We start from the raw sequence: 23786 nt of genomic DNA on the forward strand, positions 1-23786 counted from the left end.
TTTATTTTTCGCCTTTTTATTTGTTGGAAATTTGTTTGCTTTGACTACAAAACAGAATGACTCAATTTTGCCATAAATACTGGACCTAGACATGGCAAACTCAAAACATTGTATGTCAAATTAAGGTTTGTAATTAAAATCTGTACAGTATAAGCCACTCAGTTTTTTAAAATAAAACTGTTAAAAAACAAAACACAAGACTTTATATGGTGCATTAAACAGCATACAGAATTAAGCTGAATCTGCGTTTTTGTCACGTTTACCTCTTAAAGAACCCAAAGAACTCAGAAAAGCAACTGTACAGTTACATTCTCACACAAGATATCCCTTGTGTGTCTCCTCTTGAGCCCACTTGCTTTGGAAGAGGCACAATCTTTTTTTAAACTCCCCAGCGAAACAAGAGTCCTCCGAGGTCACGGTGAGAGAGAATGAAATATCCTCTAGTGCCTAAGAGTCTTTCTCACTGAAGGATACCCCCTGGGCAGCTCATCGGATTCTCTTCTGCTGCCGAGCTCTGTAGATGTCATGTACAGGAGGTGCAATGGCCCCTTTTTCCTCCTCATCATCGGAGTCGGCGTTTGGCCTCTTCAGCGCTTTGTTGATCACTGCGTTGTTCTCCACTGGCCCGTTCCCTTCACTCGCTAACTCAGGCTGCCTGCCGGTGATGAGTTCCACAGCAGCATCAACAGCTTTTTGAGAACAACAAAAAAGTTAGTCATACCTATAAACAACCCAGTCATTTTAAGAACAGTCTCTCTAGGAAAAAAAAAACTTACTATGCCACATGCAGGCATAATCCCCCTTTTTACAAGATGCTTGATATCTGTTGGTCAGCCCAGAAGTATGGGCCTTAACTAACACACCTTTACCTTCATGAATGAGTCAGCAAAGCAAACACCACAGTGCAGCACTGAACTTACTTTCTGGAAGTTTACATCTTCTGAAGGCCTCCATTAAATCATCCACTTGGACGAATGGACCCTAAACGTAAAACAGACAGCAACAACTAATCAAACGCCTGCCGAAACCTACGGTTCCTAGAACCTTCACACTTCAAGCAAAGGAAGGGTTTTATACTACTGTCCAAGAACAAAGCACTTGCCCATGTGCAAACAACATCCATCTTTTCCCCCCTCCCCCCTGGACTTCGTTCGTCTAGCTTCTCTTCAATAGCAATGACAGTGTTGTCTGCCCCTGGAAGAAGAGCTGTGTGTGCTGGGAGCGTCAGTGCTTGTGCAGGGTCTGGCAGTGCTACTGACCGTGAAGCAGGTGGGAGGTGGCAGCAGTTTCATGAGAATCACCGCAGCGGGGGGTACTGGGAAGACTCCACCTGGCACAGGGTGTAGCCCTGGGGCTGGAGGTGAAAGGTGTTCACAGGTGAGATGGCTTTTAATAGTCACTTTGTTCAGGAAGTGCCTTTCTTTTAGAGAAGTTAAATGAAACACAATTTGTAAAATACGGTATAAAGGTTTCAGTCATCTGGAACTAAGTCACAGGACATCAAAATGAGGGATATATATAAGGCTACACAACATAATGAAAACAAGAAGTATAGTGTTAGAAATTGAGTACAATACAACAAATAAACAGCAAGTAAATCAGCTGTAATCCCTGCTGAGGAATTCACATGACATGAACATGAACATTCTAGATATCATGCAGAGTGCCGATGACAAAATGTTTAAAACATCCTAAAGTTTTCTAATGAAAATACTTAAAGTTTAATTCCCATTATTTCTCAATTAATAATGTTTTACTCTCTGAATTCTTGAAACAGATCTTTGAAAACAGTAACGAGACACAAGAGAGGCTATAAATTGTAAAGAGGAAATAGGTAAAAAAAAATTGGCTTGGATACCACTTAGCAAAGGTTTTCTATTTTGGAATTATTTCTGTAATTAATTTAATACTTAGGTTAAAGAATCGGTTTATGTTCCCATTGTATACTGCAAGAACAGTATTGTGGACAATAATGTCAGTCTTCCCAAAACTGGTGTAGCAGCTGACTCCCAGTGGATCTTGAACATCACTGCCATGATGCAGTTTGGCGGAAGGGGCTCTGGACTCCCAGCCAATGGCTTGTGGGTTCACACCCCAGAAGGTGCTGTACCCTTGAGTACAGCTCATCACACGCACTGCTGCCGTGACTTCCCTGCTGAGCAGACGGACACTCTCCAGGCGGATCCCACACTCTGCAATTTCTTCTCATTTTAAAATCAAAAATCCAAAGGAAACGCAAAGGGAAGTGTAACCCCCAACTCACGGGCTAGGTGCCGGGGCTGAAACGGGATCATCTGGTTCGTGTCTGGTTTTGGATACTCGGGCTTGCGGTCCGCTTCATCTTTCAGCACAGGCACAATGGAAGGAGCCACTACAGCCTCAGGAATCAGAGATGCGAATTTGGCACGGGAGACATCCTGCAATACACATGTCAGTTATTGTTCTTCTCCCTCAAAGAATGAAAAAAGTTTTATTGATTCACAAACAGCAAGCAAATCCTTTTCCCCCCTGTTTCCAGTGATCACACTGGCACAGCACTAATCATCATCATACTTGGTGAGATTTAGTCTGTCAAGTGTCAGTGTCGCTGGGAATGTGAAAACTCATAACTACAAAGCTACATAACTGTTCTATTGCCAAGAGTAGGTCAGATGTTATAAAAATGACAATGTAGTCTAAGATCCATGCTAATAAGCAACATTTCAATTTGAGACGTAAAGACATAGACAGCGTGGTGGAGCAGTGGTTGACACTGCTGCCTCGCAGTAGCGGGGCCCTGGGTTAAATTCCAGACTTGGGGTGCTATCTGTGTGGAGTTTGTATGTTTTCCCTATGTTTGCATGGGTTTCCTTCCACAGTTAGTTATGTTAATTGACTTCTGGGAAAACTGGTCCTTGTGTGAGTGAGTGTGTCTGTCCTGTGATAAACTGGTGTCCCATCCAGGGTTTACCCAGCCTTGCGGCCATTGCTTGCTAGAAAGTCTCTGGCTTCCCCACAACCCTGAACTGGAATTGGCATTTAGAAAATGGATGGATGTAGAAACATGTCATACTGAAGCACATGTTTCTACTTCATTCAGTCTAGGCTGACAACACAGTACAAACCTTATATCCCAGAGCCTTCAGTTCACTGGCAGAGCAGGGGTACAGGTCCATGAACTTGTATCTGTCCACTAGCAGGGCTGTCTCTTTCCCTTCATACTCCTCCTTGAAAGCTGTAAACCTTCTTCGCTCCACCTTCAGGATACTGGCCAAGTCTCCAATATTGCTCTCAAAAGCTAGAAATCGAGCCCAGATTTCTCTGAAAAACACACAGATAAATCCAGCTGAGGAACTGCATTTTATCAAAGAAAAAAATAAACTAAATAGTAAACACTACATTCACTTACCCTGATTTCTCAGGTGACAGATTTCCTGATGTTAAAACACGTTCAAACAAAACTCTGGTATTGTTATCCTCTGCAAAAAAATGATGAAAGAAATGAGAAACTGATTTCTCATTCATTATTGTATATGTTCATAGTGAGATATAACATTAAAGAACTCTCAGTTCAATACTTTGGGTTTCCTATTGGGCGACAGACACTGCTACACCCTCTATTTACTGTCACAATATCTGAACACCCCCCCATACACTTAACACCTGTTTTTATTAGCAGCATCATCATCATTATCATCACCGCTAAACTGACTCAAATTCTGCTCTTCTGTCAATACTGTTATAATTTCCGCTAAAGCTAACAATGCCAAAATTAAATGTAACTCTTTGTTCAGTATTATTTTTAATATCCAGAACGTGATACTTTCGCAATGCATGTTAAAAAAACATAGACCTTAAAATAAACGTTGCTCTGTTCTTCAGCAGTTTTGTACCTACCATTGAGATGAGACAGGTAATCAATATATGCCAATATATATTCAGGTATGTCTCCGTATTTCTTCAAACCCAGCTCGAAAATTTTAAAGGCCACTGATTTGTCCTGTGTGAAAAGACATTTTTAGAAATAAGCATGGGCTTACACTAAACTTTGCACTTAATATCATTGCTCTTCATGAGAAGTATATAACAGTGGGCCCTGGGGCGGTCTTTAAGAGAACCGGAGATCTATGTGGAAAGTCTGGGAGCACCACTGACCTTACTGCAGTAGTACTCCATGAGTGCAGCAGACACATAGACATGATGCCGAGTCCTAATGTCCTCTCGGGCTTTCTTGAAGATCATTCTGCCTGATTTGATACCTTCAGCCCTCCTTGCAAACTTCATATACTGAATGTAAACCTGCAACAGCAGATAAAAGGGCAAATTAACAGCCACTGGCGAAAGCTATTCAATATATTGCAAGACACAACATAACTTATTTGGCTATTTGCCTGACCAAACTGCGCACATCTAACCTCCTCACTCTACACTGGAGTTTTTTGAAGCTACACCATTGAAAAAACGCATACTGTAGGTTAATTACCCATTAGATTTTTTGAAATTCAGAAACAAATTAAAATGAAAACGCTAACGAACCACACCTTTAATAGAAAACGGAGAACAGCAATGATGACTGCTGTCTCCAGCTTTTTAAAAATATATTTCTTCTGGTTGTTATAAATTATTATAAATTTCAATCCATAAAGGATATGAAATACATTGCAAACATGAAAGAGTTCAGAAATATGTTGTTTCTGTTATGGGGTCTTTATCCCATTGAAAAGATGAGGTGCCGCTACTAAAACTCACCAATGTTGGATCAATATCTTCTATTGCCAAGAGGCGGTTATATATGCTGTGCACCTTTTCATATTTCATTCGACTCTGGAAAATACACAGGGAAAGCACGTCGATTTCTGTAGTTAGAACTTTTGTAACTGAAAACCCCATTCTTCCTCTTAAATGTAGATTAATAAACTCACCTCCTCATAATCTGCAAAGGAAAAATATAGCAGCATGTTTTTCTTCAACAGTGACCCAATGGCTCTCTCGTAAATATTAGCAGCTTCGTCGCTGAACAGCTTTGCGTTGTTCATGTCCTGCAGGAGAGTTGACAAAAAGATTAAATTCCTTTATTTGACTAAGAAAATCACTGTCTTAGATTTTCTGATATCTTACTTGTGAACATTTTTAACCCATGAAGCTTGTGACAAATCTATATATTGCAGCTGAATGTGAAGAACTTCCTCCCCAAATGCTTTTAAGAAAAAGAGTAGCTTTAATTCTTAAAGAACTTGTGAAAATCCCCTGCTGACTCTTATGCTGTAAAGATTTTGTGTTGGAGATAATTGTTTATTTTTAATATTCTATTTCCTTTGTCCCAGGGTTGACACAAGCTGTTTTTGTCCAAGTATGTGTATTTTACAATTCCTTCCTTGTGTAGTGGGTACTCCCAGGATGCATCTGTAGGTGCAGAATGTTACAAAGGAAAAGGAAGCTCATACCCCCTTTTCTGCGAGCAGCTTGCTGGATTGCTCTAGGTACTGAGCAGCTTCATACCAAATATCAGGGTGATGCCCCAGCACCAGCAGACACTGCTCATAGGCAAACATGACTGCAAGAGAAGAAAATTTGATTTTCAAACAAAGTTCCATTAATTTACAAAAGAGCACAGCCCTTTGAACACACTGTAGACATATCCATACAGCCTCTTGGGAAAGGATGTTCCTGTTCCTGTGATTTTCATATTAATCATTGTCATCACATTGTACATTATTATAATGCAAAGATTAAAATCTTAAAGCTGATCCAGTGGGGGGGGGGGGGGTAATTATTTTGCTTGGTTAAATATTATTCATGAGGTTGTCAGTGCTTTAGAAAAGATGGACAGTCCAGAGTCTCAGTGCATCACACAGACACAGCCAGCGCAGGACTCTGAATGCAGCGAGAGCGAAGGTGTTAAGTTTATGGAAGCCACCTCTCTTGGTGATGAGAGTTTGGTCCTCGGTCCGCAGGGGGTTGCTCTTCTCCCACTGGATGTACTTCTTCCACATCTCCACCTGCTGGGCCTCTTGAGGGGAGTTCTGAGGCGGGACCGACGGCGCGTTTCGGTCCAGACCCTTCATGACCGTCTCGTACTCCTGTGGAAGAGAACCGGAGCCTTACCAGCCCTGTTTTCACCACGTGACGTTCATGGCCACTGAGGAGGAGTTACAACACCAACACACCTCACATCGTCCAGACAGAGAGGAGTACTCATTATGTTTGTGTACTGACTCTACTTACTAAACGAATATAGAGTGAATGTTTTCCTTGACAAAGAATCTTGTCATATGCCAAATAGCTGTTTTGGCACACAATCCTAACCAGACAGATTTTCTGTTCCACACAGCAAAACAATGAACAAAGAGTTTATTTTCAAATAAAAAAAACATCTTTAAAGCTTTGAGTTCTTGTAATATATCTATTTTCCAATTATAGAAAACTTTCTAAAATTGGTAGAAAGTGGACACAAGTGGATTTCCTTAGGAACACTCAACATTAAAATTTTAAAATGAATTTTAGACATTAGATTCAATCACATTCACTTTTACCTACATAGAACGTGTCACAAGACAGCACAGTGGCACAGTGGTTGGCATTCCTGCCTCACAGCCGAATGTTCTCATTGTGTTTGTGTGGATTTCCCCCAGCAGTCCAATCCATAGTGGAATTTTACTGGCTTCTGGGAAAACTGGCCCTGGTGTGAGTGTGTGCATGCCTGTGTGTCTGTCCTGTCCAGAGTGTATCCTGCCTTGCACCCGTGGCTTGCTGGGATAGGCTCCGGCTCCCCAAGACTCCGAACTGGAAGAAGGGGTTAGATTATGGATGGATGGAATATGTCACAAAGATGTAAGAAAACTCACCTTTGCTACTCGTCTGGCATTCATATAGTCTCTGCTGCGGTCCTCAATCATTTTTTTAGCTAAATGTACATTGATGCCCTGTGAAAAACAAAAAAAACAAACATAAATCAATATATGTTTCATACATTTAAAGCTGTGAAAAAACAAAGTCCTTGGCATGACGCAAAAAATAACTAGGAAAAGGTTAGCTAATTCATGAGGCCTTATCCATTACAAAAATCAATTTTAAAATCAACAAGATCCTGGATTGTTATTCTTTACCTGGTGAAAATTTCATACATTCCAGAGTATGCATGATCAAAGAGTTCTCACTTCTCACCTCTTCATACTTGTTATAATCTCTCCACAACTGTTCAATGTTGATCATGGGATTGACACAACCCCTCTGGTAGACGCGACGGACAGCTGTTATTCTCTGGTTCTCTGCATAGGACCCCACAGCTTCACTGGACAAAAATGGGAGGAATTGTACATCTTAAATGAGGCTTTACGATACAGAAAAATGCTAAGAAAATAAAACTTAAGTGGATACTTACACTCCTTTTAGAAAATTGATGTAATCCACCCAGATCTGAAAAATTGAGACATTATAGTTTTTGAGTTAGAGCTTAATATACAAAGAGTGCGGCCCTAAAATGATCCGATTCGGTTATGTACCTGATAGGACATAATCTCCATTCCAATCTTATCCAAAGCAAAGTCGTAAGCCTGTGCCATTTTCTCCCTGGAATAAAAATGAACTATTCAGCACGATGCACCACCATTTGTAACTCAGCCGTGTTTGTTTGCCATGTCTCATTCATTATGTAGATTTATATAAATCTTTCTTTTCAAGAAAAGTATTTTTCTCTAAATATATATTGAAACAAATACGTCAATTTCCATTAAAATGGTCAGTATTTTTAAAAATTAATGTTGGCGAGGGAATAGTACATTTAGAATATTCACAAATACAATTTTCTATAGCTGCCAAGAATTTTTAATTGATCAATTCATCAAAAATGTTAAGGCAACTCAGTCCCTACAGGGAGAAAGCAGTCTTACTTGTAACTTGGCAGTTTGCCTTTGGTTTCCCGCACATAGGAAAGGTAACACTTCCACAGGTCGATGTGCAACACTTTCATGAGACATCTCTGAAACAGCTATTGAAAAGAAATAAAAAACAAAGACACTTATGACTGACTAAATGGTGAATTGATTTTTGCACCAGTTCTTGCTCTCCATGACTAATCAGAATATGAAAGTGGTTAAAGTCAACCAACAGTGTGGTTTTGCATTGTTTAAAGCCAACAATCCCCAGGAGAGAATTCAGTGAACAGCGGAAGAAGTCAGGTGTTCAATGCATCCAAACCAGACACTTAATGAAACTCCTCACAGGCACAAGCCATAAAAAAAGCTAACGCAGACTTAAGGCAAACACTCTTAAGGGCAAGTCCTGACTTCCCAGAGATGAGCAGCAGTAATCTGGAAGAGTGCCACTGAAGCATCTCACTGACTCCCTACAGAGTCACCCTTCAGGGTTGACAGGAATGAACAGGTAAGCCTAAATTCTATCAGTCCACAAGGACCTTGACAGCATTTAAAATTCATTTTAAAATGTACTGATTTGTGCAGGAAAGTACAATCTGCAATGAAGCCAAGAGTTTTGCTGAAGCCTATGCTCAAGATGCTTACGTGAACACTTCAACTTGCACTGTGTTTTGGTAAGGCAGAACTAAGCATTTTTACCCGGCCCTGTACTCTTCGCCTGTTTTACTCTACAAATGAAAATAAGAATACATTTTTTAAAAATAAGTATCTTTTTAGAAGCTCTAAAATGACTATTTTGTTTTATTTGTACCTTATTTGCAATGTGTTATACACATCTCATACAGCTTTTTCATACAAACTTTTAGGGACGTCAACCTATTTACAAGTCATTCTTTCAGTTTCAATCATTTATCTTGTGTGACTTTTATGCAGACTCAAATGCCAAAATTTGCGACTCACCTTTTCCACTTTGTCATAGTTTTTAGCCTTGATCTGTAAACAGACAACTTATTGTTAATTTCTCATCAATAATTCAGTTATAAACAAGGCACAATTTAACAGGACACCCACACAGTCATGCTGACAACAGCCTTAGGATCAACAAAGTGAAGTCCACACAAGATAATTTACCAACATTTTTGGAGCATTAACTCACAACTTTGAAAAAAATCGTATATATCTTTTTTGGTTCAAAATCTCCAAGGGGGAAGATTCTCTTTGTTGGTACTTGAACCCTAAAACTTTCCAACAGCATGTAAAGTTCCAAATACATCAGAGAGAGTTCTGATATGGACCTTAATTTTGTGTCATATGTGGAACAAATATATATCCGCAAAGATGTCAGTCCTTTAAACTTCTTTTACAATAGATAAATGCAACTGTCTCTCATCAAAGATGCAATCATTCCTTCTGGCTCTAGAAATACATCTGAAAGACGTATTCATGAACTCCGCTGAACAACATTTTCTGGTCCAGCTTGCATTCAAAAACTACAGCAGATTATGACGAGAGCAGTTTTTTTTATTGCAGCTCAATCTTCTTGACAAAACCATCTTTCCTTTTTAAGAAAAAAAAACAATTTTGATGGATTGCATTGCATGCACCAATTACAAACAAAATTGTTTGCTCCATCTGAAAATGTGTGGCATGGAAACAGGATAATTGAGATCTCCTGAAACCACACCAGCAGGATTACTCTTAATCCCATGTTTGTGGGACTTTTTCTCTGTGGAGTTCTACATGCAGAACTAATGCATGTTAAATGTTAGTTGCGATATCCCATTTAGAACTTCAGAAAAATCAATCTACCTTAAAGATCCTGGTTTTGAATTTTAGTCTGAATTTCTTTTAATGTAAAACACTCATATATTTAAGATTTTCAATTTAAATTAATTTTAAGATTATGCTCTTACCTGATTTTATTATAGCATTTTAATCTACAGAATTAATTTAAAAAAAAATTAAGGAATTGGACAAGAAAACTTCTCACTAAGACATCATGTCAAGTCTTACTGTTAATGGGGCATGGTAGGATAATTTTGCCTTTTGGTATGCTTAACTTTTCAGCTTTAATGCAGGTAAAACAACCTGCAAAAACGTATTTATATTTCTTAAAATGTGCACATCCTCCTCTCCTTTCACAAGTCTGCATCTGTGTATAATTATTTGTCTGCTCTTTGAAAAGTCAAGTAGTCTAACAGCATCAATTATTACACATTGTTGATGGTGTTCAGCTTTATTGTAACTATGTAGTTTTTAATCATGTAGAAGTCAACAGTTACTTTTCAGGTCAAAGTATTGATATTGTAGAGCAAATTAAGAAATTGAAAGTCATCCAGTCAAAAAGCTGAACTTTAATGCTTAAAAAGATCAAATATTTTTAGGTCACAGAGGTAAAACTAAGTGTTCAGATACAAATTCGACAACCCACAGCAGTATAACCTGAACACATGTAAGCAAAAGAAAAATGAAGCACTGATCAAGGGTTAAGGTAATTCCACTGGAAGCTTACCTTGGTGACCATGAAACTAGGAAAATGGGTCACCTGTCAGCAGAGTGGGGTAGAGAACATGTTCTGGCCAAACCCCATTAAGGAGTAAATATGTAATTTTATTTAAATGCACACTGTAAAACCATATTTCCCATTTTCCCTAAAAAGTGCACAAATAGTTATGAAACCGTGTTTCAAAAAGACTGACTTACTTTACATTAACACTGATTATTCAGATGTCTGGCATTTTCAGAGGTAATTTTCACTCCATGTTAAACACCTTACTCAGATTTAAAAAACAAAAACATGCAAAAATGCATTTCATTTACCAGCCAGTGTTATTTCAATATGGTGGACAGATGCCCCTAAGTAGCTTGACAACTTAAGGCACACAGATTGGTCCAGATGATTCGCATCCTGCCCTGGGCTAGATCACCAGCTTACTGTGATCGCGATCCCCCTGAGCAGCAGCTCCGCTGAGGCTGGGCAGGGTAGACCTGACAGCTTCCTCGGCTTTCCGCACGGCGGGAGCTCCTGAGGTCCGCCTGGCACCTGCAATCCTGCAGTGGCATCAGTAAGGAACACACCACTCCTCCAAGCGGTGCTGCCAGGCACTGAGCGGCTCGCAGCGTGTCGAGTGATGAAAGACTCCGACGGGTGGGCGGGTCAGCGGATGGCAGGCACTGGCCCCGGCCCCCTGCTCCCTGCGACACAGGGCTTCCAGCAGTGAGCTAGGCCGACTCACAACTGAGTGACTCCAGTTGGGTTAGGAGTGCCAATAAAATTCAATGTTCTGTCTAATAAAGGCACCTGCTGATCAAGGGTATCGCAAATCAGCTTTGTGTCTTCCCTGTGCAATGAGGCATCCTAAGGAATGCAGCTGTGTGAGTGAGTCTCATTTAACCCAGTGCCACACAGAATTTTAAACTGATGGCCCAGCGCACAAATGCAGTGCTTTATATGTCTTTTAGAGACTGCAAAGGGTATAATGCCAGGTAACCCAAGAGAAAGAGGGTTTTAACTTAAGCCAAATAATAAAACTTAGTTTATCTAACAGCATATTGTATTGTCTCACATGTATAGACAAAAAAATAATTATTTTTGGAATATCTTAAATTACATAATTTTGTACTCCAGCAGATCACACCAAAAGACCAAAGGAGAAAAAAGGACAAATTTAGGGTTTATAACACACACACAAGGTCTTTAAACCCACAAAGATGATAAACTCTCCAAATGACCATATTTGAAATTACAGCTTCGATGGAAAAATGGTTTAAGTCATTGTTTAACAGGGGTGATGAATTTGGCAAAAATGTATCAGATATAATTAACGGAAATATTTTCATGATAGATTTATTCTGTAGTTATCAGCAGTCATTCACTGTCTATGAGGGATTTTCCAAGAGGCAGTACAAAACCCGCTAAGTGCCACAAGGTTTAGATGGACGTAGTGTCCTTGGCATCCTGGGCTTGTTGTACTACAGTGCCCCCTACTGAGCAACTTTGAGCTTGCAGTGTGGTCATCACTGCTCCACACTGGCACGAGACAATGAACTGCAGAAGAAACCGTCAATATGCTGGACCAAGTCCATTGCATTAAACATCATAAGAGAGCCTACATAGTTCACTTTTCAAGACCTTCGAAAGATCTGCAGCAGAAATAATGTTTCTTTTGGTGTGTCTTTGGCCAAAGAGAATTCTACTTTTGAGTCATTCTAAAAATGCTGAATCATGTTTGATGCTGTCAATCAAAACACATGTCCAGGGCTTCCCAGATGTTACAAGACCAAGTTTTCAATAAAGAAAACTATGGAAGACAAGGACTCCCGAAAATTACTTTTAAAACATTTTATCAGTGTGTCAAAGGAGTTCAAATAAAAATATGTTCCCATAAAAACATCAATACTTCATTTGATGACTGCTATATATGCATAATTTATAAGGTAACCAGTCTGCTTGCTGGATTGTGAATAATGGATTACTATGATGTAGCAGACCCAAGAGAATCCTGTAACAATCTACAAGGACTTCTTAACCTCTGAACTGTGGCAGCTACCCTTTTTCACGCAATTTTAAATTATTTATTACAAATGTAATGGAATTATTATTACAATGTTTTGTATTATTTTAACACTGAAAACATACCAATCATAGCTGTGCATTACCCAGAATGATTAAGATGAAAAGCAAAGTTACCCTTGCACCCATTAAGTGGTACTTATCAGGTCACAGATTGACCTAGATGTTCTGAACTGTCTGTGCGATCCTCATTCTAGGAGCAACTGAACCTTATGTACAACAGCACATTAATTCAAAGTGTTTAACAAATGAGTCTAAACCAAAAGTGACTATTTGCCTATTAAATCTTCAACACTCAGTAACGTCTACGGAAAAAAATGTCAACCTGACCAAGTAGCAACAGTTTAAAATGTGATTACGTCTGTGAAATGTAACAGTACATATCTTGGTATTCAGCCAATAATAATGATTGTAATGATGATCCACAAAGAATAAGTGATAACTAAAAATCATCATCACTGTTATTGACCATCCCTAGAGGTCGAAAAGCTGTCGTGATGTCTTATCTTGGTTTCCAAGATAAGAAAAAGGGTCAAATACCAAAACCGTCATCACCCTACCTCACTGGAATCGGGAAATAATTAATATTGAGAGAAGTTTACACTGCAGAAAACTCCTCCATTGCCTCTTAACAGACAAATCTGAAGCCACAGATTATTCTTAACTTGACGTGCAGATGTGTATATACACATAAATGAAATATTTATCTAGGGACAGGCTAGAGAGGGCTTAGGGGACAATTCACAGCATGCCATACTTCCATGGCAGCTGACACAAACACAATTGTGTAGTTTACACCTGTATTTATTTCTAGTGGACTGGGGACCTGCAACAATCTCACTCAGATTAGCATTTTTCTTAAACTCCAAGGCTCATCTTCATTTCATTCACTGCGATTGTGTTAGTGCCTTCTTTAGGGTCTCGGTGATACATTGTGGTACGGCACATCCGACAGCCTTGAGACTGTCCACAAAGTTCAAATTTGAGATGTTAACCAGATTGATACAATTCCTTTATTACTGTAATAAATCAAGTACAAAAGTCCAAATAATGTAAAATCTGAAAATACTGGTATCCTCAGCTCATTCACCATACTTAACTACCAAGATAAATTAGTTTTCAATGTACCACAGTGGTACTTTGGACAAATGAAAATGCAGTTTAGCAGCACTGAATGAAAGCTGTCAGTACTGTACTTTTAATTGTGTGCAAACTGAGTACAGAGATTGGTGGAACAATATTTTTATTCTGCACTTAAGCTCCAAATTCACCAATATCCTAGCATACTTGAACTGACTAGTCTCCTCTATAATACAGACAGGGTTAAAGAAGTTGTCTGATGTTCCTTTTTCTCAGAAGGTTAAACTGGAGGGTGCTTACAACAGCTAAAGATAGTGAACTATTTGTTTTTAAAAATGTATTACACACATCAATGGGAAACTTGTCACGTGTGCTGGCAATCAAATTTGTTTCCTTTACATCGCATTATAGCAGGAAATGTTTCAGATGTGAAGTGTGTGCGAGTGGCTCCTAAATCCTGAAATGGTATACCCATTTGATCTGCTTTATATTAGTGTTTCTATATTTTATATACAGTATAATACTTTATAATTCTAATATTTAATAGCTTTATTCCATGCTGAAAAGAGAAGAAAGGAACAATGTTTCGACTGTAGAGCCTTCTTCGGGTGTGGCACCTGAAGAAGGCTCCACAGCTGAAACATTGTTCCTTTCTTCTCTTTTCAGCATGGAATAAACCTATCAACTTGTTCCTCTGCAGCCTACGCATGCTGATGCAGCTACCCACCTGAACTAGTTTAAATATTTATATAACATACTTTATATTTATATAAAAATACTAGAATACATAGTATTTTCAGAAAGATCAACACATTTAAGATGCAAGTATCCTAAGTTATCACACAACACACAAGTCTCAGTATGTCAAGAAAAACTTGTAACTTATATATTATGGAAAAAAGGTTATCTGAGCTAGGATGCAAAATAATTAGTAAATCAAAATAATTCTTGTTTCGAACAATTATGAACAGCACGGTATACAACTTTAGTAACATTTTTGTCTATTGAAATACTATTACAATAAGTCCAAACATAAATAATTGAAATTAAAATAACACTGGCTTATACACAGGATGACCAGGATTTTGATCTATACATTGTTTATAAAGTTTACAGTTATTTAATTACAGCACCGATATTAGTAAAAACTATTATAAAAGTAATTGAACCAAGATTTCCTTTTGTTGCTTGAATCTTTATACACTTAGCAAAATGTTAAAAAAATTTAATAGAAAACCATTGTTAAACATTAAATTACTTGTTTCGCCCGGAAAAGACCGTTCTTAAATTCTCTTGAAGAAAATGGGAGAAAACCATCTTTCAGTGGAGAGCTTAAAATAAAGCAAATGCATCTCTGCATTGAGATCTAAACGATTCATGCTTTTGTCCTTAAGAAAAGGTTTCTACTAAGACCCAAACATAAAATGGCTAATGTGATACTATCATCGGCTAAAAAGCCGACTTTGGGAGATAATCTGGATGGTACATTTGCTGCAGCTTTTGTACACTCATTTAAAAAGAAAATAGGACAAAAAAACTCCAGGACTGAACAGTTAATGGCTATAAGTGCGTCACTTCACTCTGAACAGGAAAGAAGCAATTATGGTCTGTGCTGTAGCTACCATAAATTAAAAACAATGTAATTATAATGCATGCTCAGTCAACCACAATCATTTTGCCTTTCATCGAGAATGGCAGCAACAAACCTTGTTTTAAAATAAAGTCTGCAACTCGCAGAAGCAGAAGAAATATTTCCTTAAGTTACTCAATTTGTAGTTACAAACATTAGATTAACATGAATGATTAGGAAACAAGTTTACAATTTTAATTGACTAGAAATTCAACATTTACACATGAACTATAGTATTGTGCAGTGTAATACTCATCACATATAGTGTTAAAACTGTATAACAGGTTATGCCTAGGGGATTATTAGACATTTCAAAATGTGAAGAAGGCAGTGAAGAGGCACTGGGGCTGTCGAACACACCACTAATTTAAATGCTACGGAGAGTGCTGACTACTTTCTTATGTAACCACCTCTAAATTCCATAAAGTAAAAAAGAAACAGATCCAAAAATGAAAATACAGAATTTATCAAATCATCCTTTATTACAGATATTTATAAATATGTCTCGCTGCACAAACAATGATACATACAGGAAGAAAAAACACATATCCAGATCATTATTAGTATGGGCAATTTTTACTTTACCGGTAGTTCATGCTGGCCCAAACATGTAAAGAACATAGGAGAATATAGTTACTACCTAGGTGCTTAGTACTGGAGTTATGTGGACATAACTTTCAATATTCACACTTTCTTTCTGGCTGTGATCAAAAATGTAAGATACGTGAGATGTAGAGATCAAGCATGTAAACAAACACCATGCCAATCTGAGTTTCCTTCAGTTAAGTTGCTTGCCAATTCATGATGAATTGCCTTGCCCTCCATTACACACATCTGTCATGAATCCATCAAATGTAAGTTGTCCATTCTGGACAACATACACATTAAGTGTAGGGACAAAAGAAGGAATGTATTAAAAATCATACTATGCCAGTAACTGGGGGGGGGTTACTTTATTTCATTAATATGAAGGGCTGTACAAAAGCTATGCTTCAAGGAAACTGCTTTAGTGTTGCTCAGTATCCCACTGAGACCCAGATGAAACACTACACTAAACATGACAACATGACAGATTCCCACACAAGGCCCCCCACTTCTTTCACAAATATTTGATTTGGCTGGCCTCTTTAAACAATGGGACTTGCTTTCAAACCGTTCATGAATTGTTGAAAGTGAATCTAGGTTAGCATATGTAGAGCAGTACAAGAATATACAGACACCATGGGGTGATCACAGGAACGGTTCTGAGGCAACACCCAGATGAGAGGTTGGGGAGGAAAAGATTAGACCAAACCGTGAAAACAGAACACTGCTCTCACTACTAAAACCACATCACCCCACTAGCACTGTGACCTGAAACAGGCCTCCTACATAAGGGTATTTAACCTTATCTCTTCAAATAAAAGTAAAAATGTGAATGAAAACCTAAGAGCATACTGGTATTCCTAAAACTTCCAGAGTCTTAAAATATGGGTATGACAAAAAAAAGTGTTGAGTTCCACATTTATTTTAATAAATCCAAATTAAATTATTAGCAAACTAGTTGTATCTTGGTGGGTGAGAAAATATCACCTTCTGAAGCAAAGTCAAGAATAAGTACCTCTGAACATTTGGTTTAATACATTCTGCATACTATCAATTCTGAATAATTCAGACAAAATCTCCCCCAATTAAAGTCTGGAACAAAAATGTGCATAAATCTTAATGTGAATGCCAAAAATCTAATGTAAAAAATGACATTGTACTGCTATTCCCAACTTTGATTCTTCACTTAAAAGCATTTGACCGAAAACAGTACCACAGCTGTAGCTTTATATATTGGAATAAGTGCTATTTAAGAAATTGACAATCTAATCTAAAGAAATTCTAATCTTGGGTATTTAAATCGACCCAAAATGGTGAACCATTCTGTTTTGCTATTAAGTATGGTAAGGTTCAAAATATATAATTATGCACAAGGTACTTTCATCCACGTTTGTCACTTAATTGGATCCAATAAATCCTTAATTGGAAAAAAAATGTAATTTAAAATTTCCAATAATCTTTGCCCCCCCCTCTTATCCCAGTTTGTGAGGTTCAATTTCTAATCAACTCGTCTCACGGTCACATGGGGATGGGATGAAAATACATTATGATATTACTACAATATTAAAGACAGCCATTTGCTTTAATCATTTTACTGCTAAAAAAATATCAGCAATAATGTTTGCTACCCAGTAAGAGTGATTAGGCAGAAAAGCCACTGTTATTATTAACTTTTGCTTTTAACGGTATGACTACATTGAAGCAAGACCAGCTCATGAAGCATCTGCACATTCCCAGCTCTGCCTGCATGCTGGAAATTGTGATGCATTGCATAGCAGCTAATGTGGTAAAGGTGAATCAATGATTTAATCCACAAAATTTTGAATAACATCATATATTGCTGCATAAGTATAAACAACTTTGATTATGATATAATCTGAGAAGCCTTGTATATTTCACCTTATTAGTAAAAAATGAAACCGTGATTACAAAAGAAAAGTTTATAGAATGAACAGTAACAAAGGAGCATTTCACACAGGTTATAAGAGATGTGAAAATCATGTTGCATGTTATAGATGAAGCTCCCATCTGTACTGAGCCATTTTAGTTTAACAAACACTGAGCTTCTAGAGGTGTGAGCAAGGTTTTAAATTATAGCATAAGGCCTGATGGCAAAGCCAATCAACAATTCATTAAAACACACATAAAACCCAACAATGAAAAAGTAGTCTTGATTTTCTAACTGGTAAAGTTACATAAACAATTGTGAGTTATACTGCATGGATTTTGAAGGGGAATGCCTTGTTTAATTTCTAATTCTTTGAGAAAGTAAAAGTAAATGATTAACAGTAAAGCTTACAACAATTTCCATAAAGATTTTCATAGGACAAATTTAACAAGAAACTACTTGCATTCTGGTATAGTGAGACTAGTTAAATTTTCAGGTGATGCATAAAAAGCAGCAGCAAATACCGAAACAATAGCAAGAAGACAACTCATGTATCAGACAGACAATTAGCAAAATAATGTTGACAAGTGCAAAATGATCTAATTGGAACTTGTACACATCTCATGGGTGATTTTAAACTGCAGGAAATAACACAAAAGGGATCAGTGTACTTATTTCCTTATCAAATCAATTTGGGAAAGAACTAAGTTTGGCTACACAACAAAGTGTGGAACTGCTTTACAATGCATTTAGAACAAGGCTCAGGTTGGTGTGCTATATCACAATGAAGATCGAGCCTTGGACAGAGTTCAAAGTGCAACACAAAAGATTCCTGGTGTACATTGATTGTCATATACATATTACTTAAAATAAGTTATCTTCAGTTCAGAAGAAAGGAGACAATTTGGTTCAGTATAGAAAATCCAATACATTACAGGAAAGGTCACCCACAGGGACTGTTTCAAACTGAGAAATGAAAACATGTACAGGGGAACACAATCAGAAAGTAAAGGGAATCAAGCAGGACACAAAATAGGAAGGAATTCTTACAAAGTTCTGGGTATCTGGACTATACTTCCCAACCAAGTGGCTGTGGATCAAAATCTGAGTTGTCAAGAAATAGCTAAAAAAGTTTTTGATTCACTTAGCTACAAACTAGACTAAAGTTGCCACATCCCTACTGATAAAATCTTCACACTTGCAGGAGAAACAGAATCAAGACTTGCACCCTTCAGAACTGGTCTCGACAGGCCATCCACTATACCTCACGCAGCAAAACCACAGCAGCAAAGGCAGAGATAAAGCATCAGATGACAGACATATGGAGCTCTCGCCCATCAAACTGAAAGCTCACATATGCCTGGCATGCCACTGTGGTCACTGCCGCACACTCAATTGATAACTTCACCAAAATAAACTAACCCCAGTAATACTTTGGTAGTTGCTAAATTGTACATATATACATTTTATTTGAATTAAGATCAGAAGGGGTTTGCCTTGCAAAGCATCACCTTCTAAATGGAATTGTATACAGATAAATGGCAAATAAAAGTGGTCAACCTGACCAATAAATATTGCATTATAATCTTGAACATTGAAATGAATTGTACTTAAACTCTGGAAATTGACACTGCAAATAGGTATAAGTGTGCTTGTCTGTACTTGACTGTATCCTACTTAACAGAGCACACTCCACCCTCAAGTTTTTACTGCTCAACCCAAAACACAGAACTGTAAAACCTCATTATAAGTTTAACATTTTACAAAGTCTTCACACAGTTTTAACTTAGTTACTAATGACAGCACCAGTAATACAAGCTAAAATTCTTTAGATCTGTGCAGGTAATCGACATCTTGTTCAAATGCTCACTCACCTTAGTAAATTACACATTAAGGAAGTGTGAGAATCCTTTGGGCTGTCCTGGAGAGAAATTCCAAACTTGGTCAAGTTATTGTACATAACCTTTAAGACATTTTATAAATTAAAGACCATCTATGTACCAACTATCAAGTGCATTTAATTATACTTTCATGTGTGACTTTGAAAATGTTGGTGTTAAGAACATTTACCCTGAAACTTTACAATGAAAGACACAAAACTAGAAGTGATTTGTTTAAATAAAGCATTAAAATTAAGGTTTGCAGTCGTCACTTTCAGCAGGGATCCATTGGACAAATTAAGGAAATAAGTGAAGAAAGTAAATGAACTTTGGTCTAAAAATAAAGGCGTGAGCAAAATAATAAAAATAAAAATCTACATTATATCCCCACAAGTTATTTTTAAAGGGGAAAACATGCAAAGTTAATTAAAACCAGACTGAATATGGAAATGTCTAATCATATTTAAGTGCTTACTATTTCAACAGATTCCTGCCTTACCCTTGCTTACAATAAATATGGCAATACAGTAGTAGAAAACACCTATTCAGCTGTCACAATTTAGTAATTTAGCTGATGCTTTTATCCCAATTGGTATTTTTAAACCCATTTATACAACTAGGTATTTTTTCCCCAAATCATTCCAAATAAAATATCTTGCTTAAACTACAAGAGCAGTGCACCAACTGGAACATGAACCTATAAACATCCAGTTGGGAGTCCACAACCCACAACACTAATCCACGTTAAGATTTATATCCGACTTTCCAAATGCCAACTTTCTTATAAAAGAAAGTCAATAAGGCTTCACAGGATCCCCGTTTAGTGAAATATAGTCAAGTCCAGGAAGACTGAGCATCCCTGCTTAAACTTGTAATTACTGTATTACAAAAAAAACAGTTGTGTGATCTTCATGTCTCATTTATACTGGAGGTGGCAAAACTGCAATCATGAAAAACAAACTCTAGGCTAAAGTTGCAAGATTGTCGGGTTAAAATACAAGTAAAGGGGCTTAGGGATCAGTATTCTTTGACTCATCTTTCTTGATGAGAGAGAAGAGCGACGAAGAGGTCAAAGGAACAGAGCGCATGTCAGAGAGGATGAAGCTGCAGATTCTTTTATATTGAGGTGACCAGGAAGCCAAGGATATTTGTCACAATGAGAAAAGTGGCTTCTTCATTGCATTGGGCCTCTAAGAAGGCATCATCCACAAGAATTCAGAAGTCCGGCTTCAAGAAAGACTATGGAGTGCATGGACAATTGTCAATGAGGCTGCAGTGATGGGTGTCAATCAAACTCAATTAAATAACCATCTAACACTCATTAAGGCCCAAAACCATTTTTTTCATTGCTCTAAGGGTGTTAATCAGCTTTAAAGAGTATAAGTTCTGTTTATCTGACAACAGTTAAATTATAAATAAGCCTGAACTCTCATCAGCTTTTGACCCATCTTTGGTTTGTTGAACGCTATCCTATTGTTATAAAAATGATCCTTCCAATTTCTGTAAATATCTTTTTGACCCTATAACACATAGGTATATAAAACTTGACATTCTACGAACATTTTAGTGAAGTGCACTACACGGCAAGAGCAGAAGATATAGTTTTCAAAATAAGGGGCACCTCAATAAACAACACTCATCTTCAAAGTTTCAATCCAAGTTAAAGTGGTTGCAGAAGGAAAACTGTGCAACAAAAGCTAAAATAATAAAAGGTCACCATCTAGAATTTAAGTCAGCTATGTCAATTTACTGTAACTACGAAAACAAAAGACATTTGGAGTACTGTGGCAATGACATGTTGGGAAAGTTACAGCAAAATTATTTAAACATAAATCATGTAATAACTACAATGCCTGTAAGCTGCAAATATTTCATTTTGCAAATGTAAAGTGAATTTTACAATAGGTTTTAACGTCAAGTAAATTTCTGTCTAAACTACATATTAAAATATGAACAAAAACAAAATGAGCTCAAAGAAATGACACAGGAGGCAATAAATTGAGACGACAAGTAAATAAAAGGCTAAAGCACTCCAATACCATTAAAATAGTTTTAATGCTGTTGCAGATCCAACATGCAACAATGTGCATTTGTCCCAATATACTTGTGAAAATCGTATAAACCTGTGGAACATTTACAGTCTGCTGCTGAAAAAAAGGGTTAAAATTTACTTCCCAGTTTGTTAAAATGTTGGATATGAACTTATTTTAGGCTGTAATCATAGTGTGAAATTCACAGTGCCGATGCTGTTTTTAGGCGCACACACACACACACTCACACGCACACGTATAGTGTAGAAGAAAATTAAACTTATTAACCTCAGCTTCAATGTAAAGTTTCCAGAATCTGCCAGAACTTGGGAACTGGGTGACAAGTCGTTCATATGTCTTCCTTGCTTTGTCTATAGGTTGGTTCTAAAAAGTAGAAACCATTTAAACAATTTACATTTTTCACAAAAAAATTGCAGTCCTCCAATATGTACATTATGTTGAACCACAGTTTTCCCCATAAGATGACCCCTCATGCCTCCCTCATTATCACCCCATTCCCATTACCCCAGTTATAAGGAAATGTAATCCTGTGTCACTAAACCTGGGCTTCTCGTATCAGAATGCTCCATGCGTCAAGGTCATATGGATTTTCTTCCAACTTCTTTTCAGCTTTCTTCACCTTCTCGGGGATATACTCTGCAGCCTGGAAGAGTTTAAACGACAAACGAACAAAGCACATTATTGCAACACATGCAATGAAGGAACAGGGAAACAGCTTTTCATGTCAGCCTCCACACAGTTTAAAGGGCGACCTTCTGATTAGCAAGCAGTAAGTTACTTTTGTGCTTCCCGATACACACATTTCATAAAGCCAGTCACATCTTCCAGCAAGTAACTGCAGAGGTTTGATGCACCACCTGGCAAACCTAGAGGAGACTATCATGGAGAGAAAACGCTACCTACCAATCATGGGACAATTTAGGTTTTACCATGCATAAGATAAAACACTAAACACCAGATTTTGTTCGCAGGCATGATTCTATATCCTGGTTTGGAACAGAACAAAATGTATCGGACCTCATACGCAAAACGCCAGACATTCGTGTAATGTCAGTAAAAAAAAAGTTTGACAATACCCCCAGACCACTACTTTACCATCAACTATGACCATTCAATTAGCTTGCAGAAATAATTAACCAATCTGAAAAGCGGTGTATTCAAGACTTAAAAACTAAACGTGCCCGTAACTACTGGAATAAAGTTTCTTTGAGACAATGAATTCTCAAAAATCAAAACTACGAGCTGTAAAGCTCTTCCATGTGCGTTCTCCCGACCATAGTGGCAAAGCAAAGGCAGAAAGGGGCAAATTCAGTACAAAAGCACTGGGCATTGAACTAAAACCGCGCCTGGTCAAAAGAAGTCCTGTGATTTTATAAATGGATTACGTGAACCACACTGGGCGTCGTTTGGACGTTTCAGGAAGAAAACATCTCAGTATTTCCGCCAAGGAAAATCTGTTCACAGGGCAGATCGAATCGTCGCGGCCTGTGCAGCAACGTTTATCATCTTTCTGGATGAATAAGAATGGCTGACAAAAATTACGATTTCAGTCATTATTTGAAAAAAAAACTAGGATACTTGCGTTAGAACTGCAACGTGCAGAACAGGCTGAGATTCCTGATTAACAAGCCAATATTTAATGAGACTCCCCCCCCCCGAAGAAAACATCTGTTGCTCTTACGCTCTTAACAACGGGAAATGGAGACCGCACTATTGTCCACTGAGACACTGTGTTTTTTTTTCCCCAAGTCAACCCAAAACGATCGTGGTGTGCTCGCGTGATTCGGATCCATGAAGTAGCTGGATTTAAAGCATGCAGGCCCCGGCCATGTCTGCGATAAAAACAGTTACCTATCCACCATAAAAACGTACCTGGTCAGTCGCTCCTTCTGCAGACATTATTTCTAAATTTAAAACAGAGAACCAACAACAAACAACGTAGGAGGCGTAGTCTGCGATTTAAAAAAATAAAATAAAAACTCTTTGCATAGCTAGGGTGCCTCTCCCCTTGTTCAAACACAAGCTCTGCTAAAATGGCGTCTCTATAACTGCCTCCAGCAGCGAAGCGGGACTCGCTTGGCGAGCGTATGACGTAATCACTTCTCGCGTAACTGTGAAGAACGGAACTTCGCGATGATGTCAGGAAAATTAATCACGTGGCCCCCAAAATAAGACTGGAAGTGAAAAGTCTTTTGCACTTGATGATGTCAATTAAATATTGTGTAACTAAGGTTAAGGATGTACCA

The 23786-nt window shown here is 37.9% G+C and overlaps 1 protein-coding gene across 1 annotated transcript; it reads right to left on the minus strand.

The window, feature by feature from the left end:
- Positions 1-23608, minus strand: cstf3 (cleavage stimulation factor, 3' pre-RNA, subunit 3). Its single transcript, XM_006642515.3, has 21 exons — positions 23413-23608; positions 22082-22183; positions 21808-21903; positions 8814-8846; positions 7869-7966; positions 7482-7548; positions 7361-7395; positions 7144-7270; positions 6825-6902; positions 5897-6059; positions 5424-5533; positions 4902-5018; positions 4729-4803; positions 4135-4278; positions 3877-3979; positions 3389-3458; positions 3105-3300; positions 2264-2417; positions 1260-1354; positions 921-981; positions 1-689 (listed from the first exon to the last, which is right to left on the minus strand). Exons 1-21 carry the CDS (start codon positions 23437-23439, stop codon positions 487-489), a joined length of 2154 nt encoding a protein of 717 aa, XP_006642578.1. The 5' UTR covers positions 23440-23608; the 3' UTR covers positions 1-486.
- Positions 23609-23786: the final 178 nt, after the last annotated feature.

Source organism: Lepisosteus oculatus, chromosome 21, assembly GCF_040954835.1.
Source record: "Lepisosteus oculatus isolate fLepOcu1 chromosome 21, fLepOcu1.hap2, whole genome shotgun sequence".
Taxonomy (NCBI): Eukaryota; Metazoa; Chordata; class Actinopteri; order Semionotiformes; family Lepisosteidae; genus Lepisosteus; species Lepisosteus oculatus.

Excerpts from the sequence above, each read along its gene's own strand:
- cstf3 (XM_006642515.3), bottom strand. The coding sequence starts at position 23,439 with ATGTCTGCAGAAGGAGCGACTGACCAG. Across the intron at positions 7,967-8,813 it reads ACTATGACAAAGTGGAAAAG|CTGTTTCAGAGATGTCTCAT; the intron begins GTGAGTCGCAAA and ends TCTTTTCAATAG. Across the intron at positions 7,396-7,481 it reads TGGAGATTATGTCCTATCAG|ATCTGGGTGGATTACATCAA; the intron begins GTACATAACCGA and ends TCAATTTTTCAG.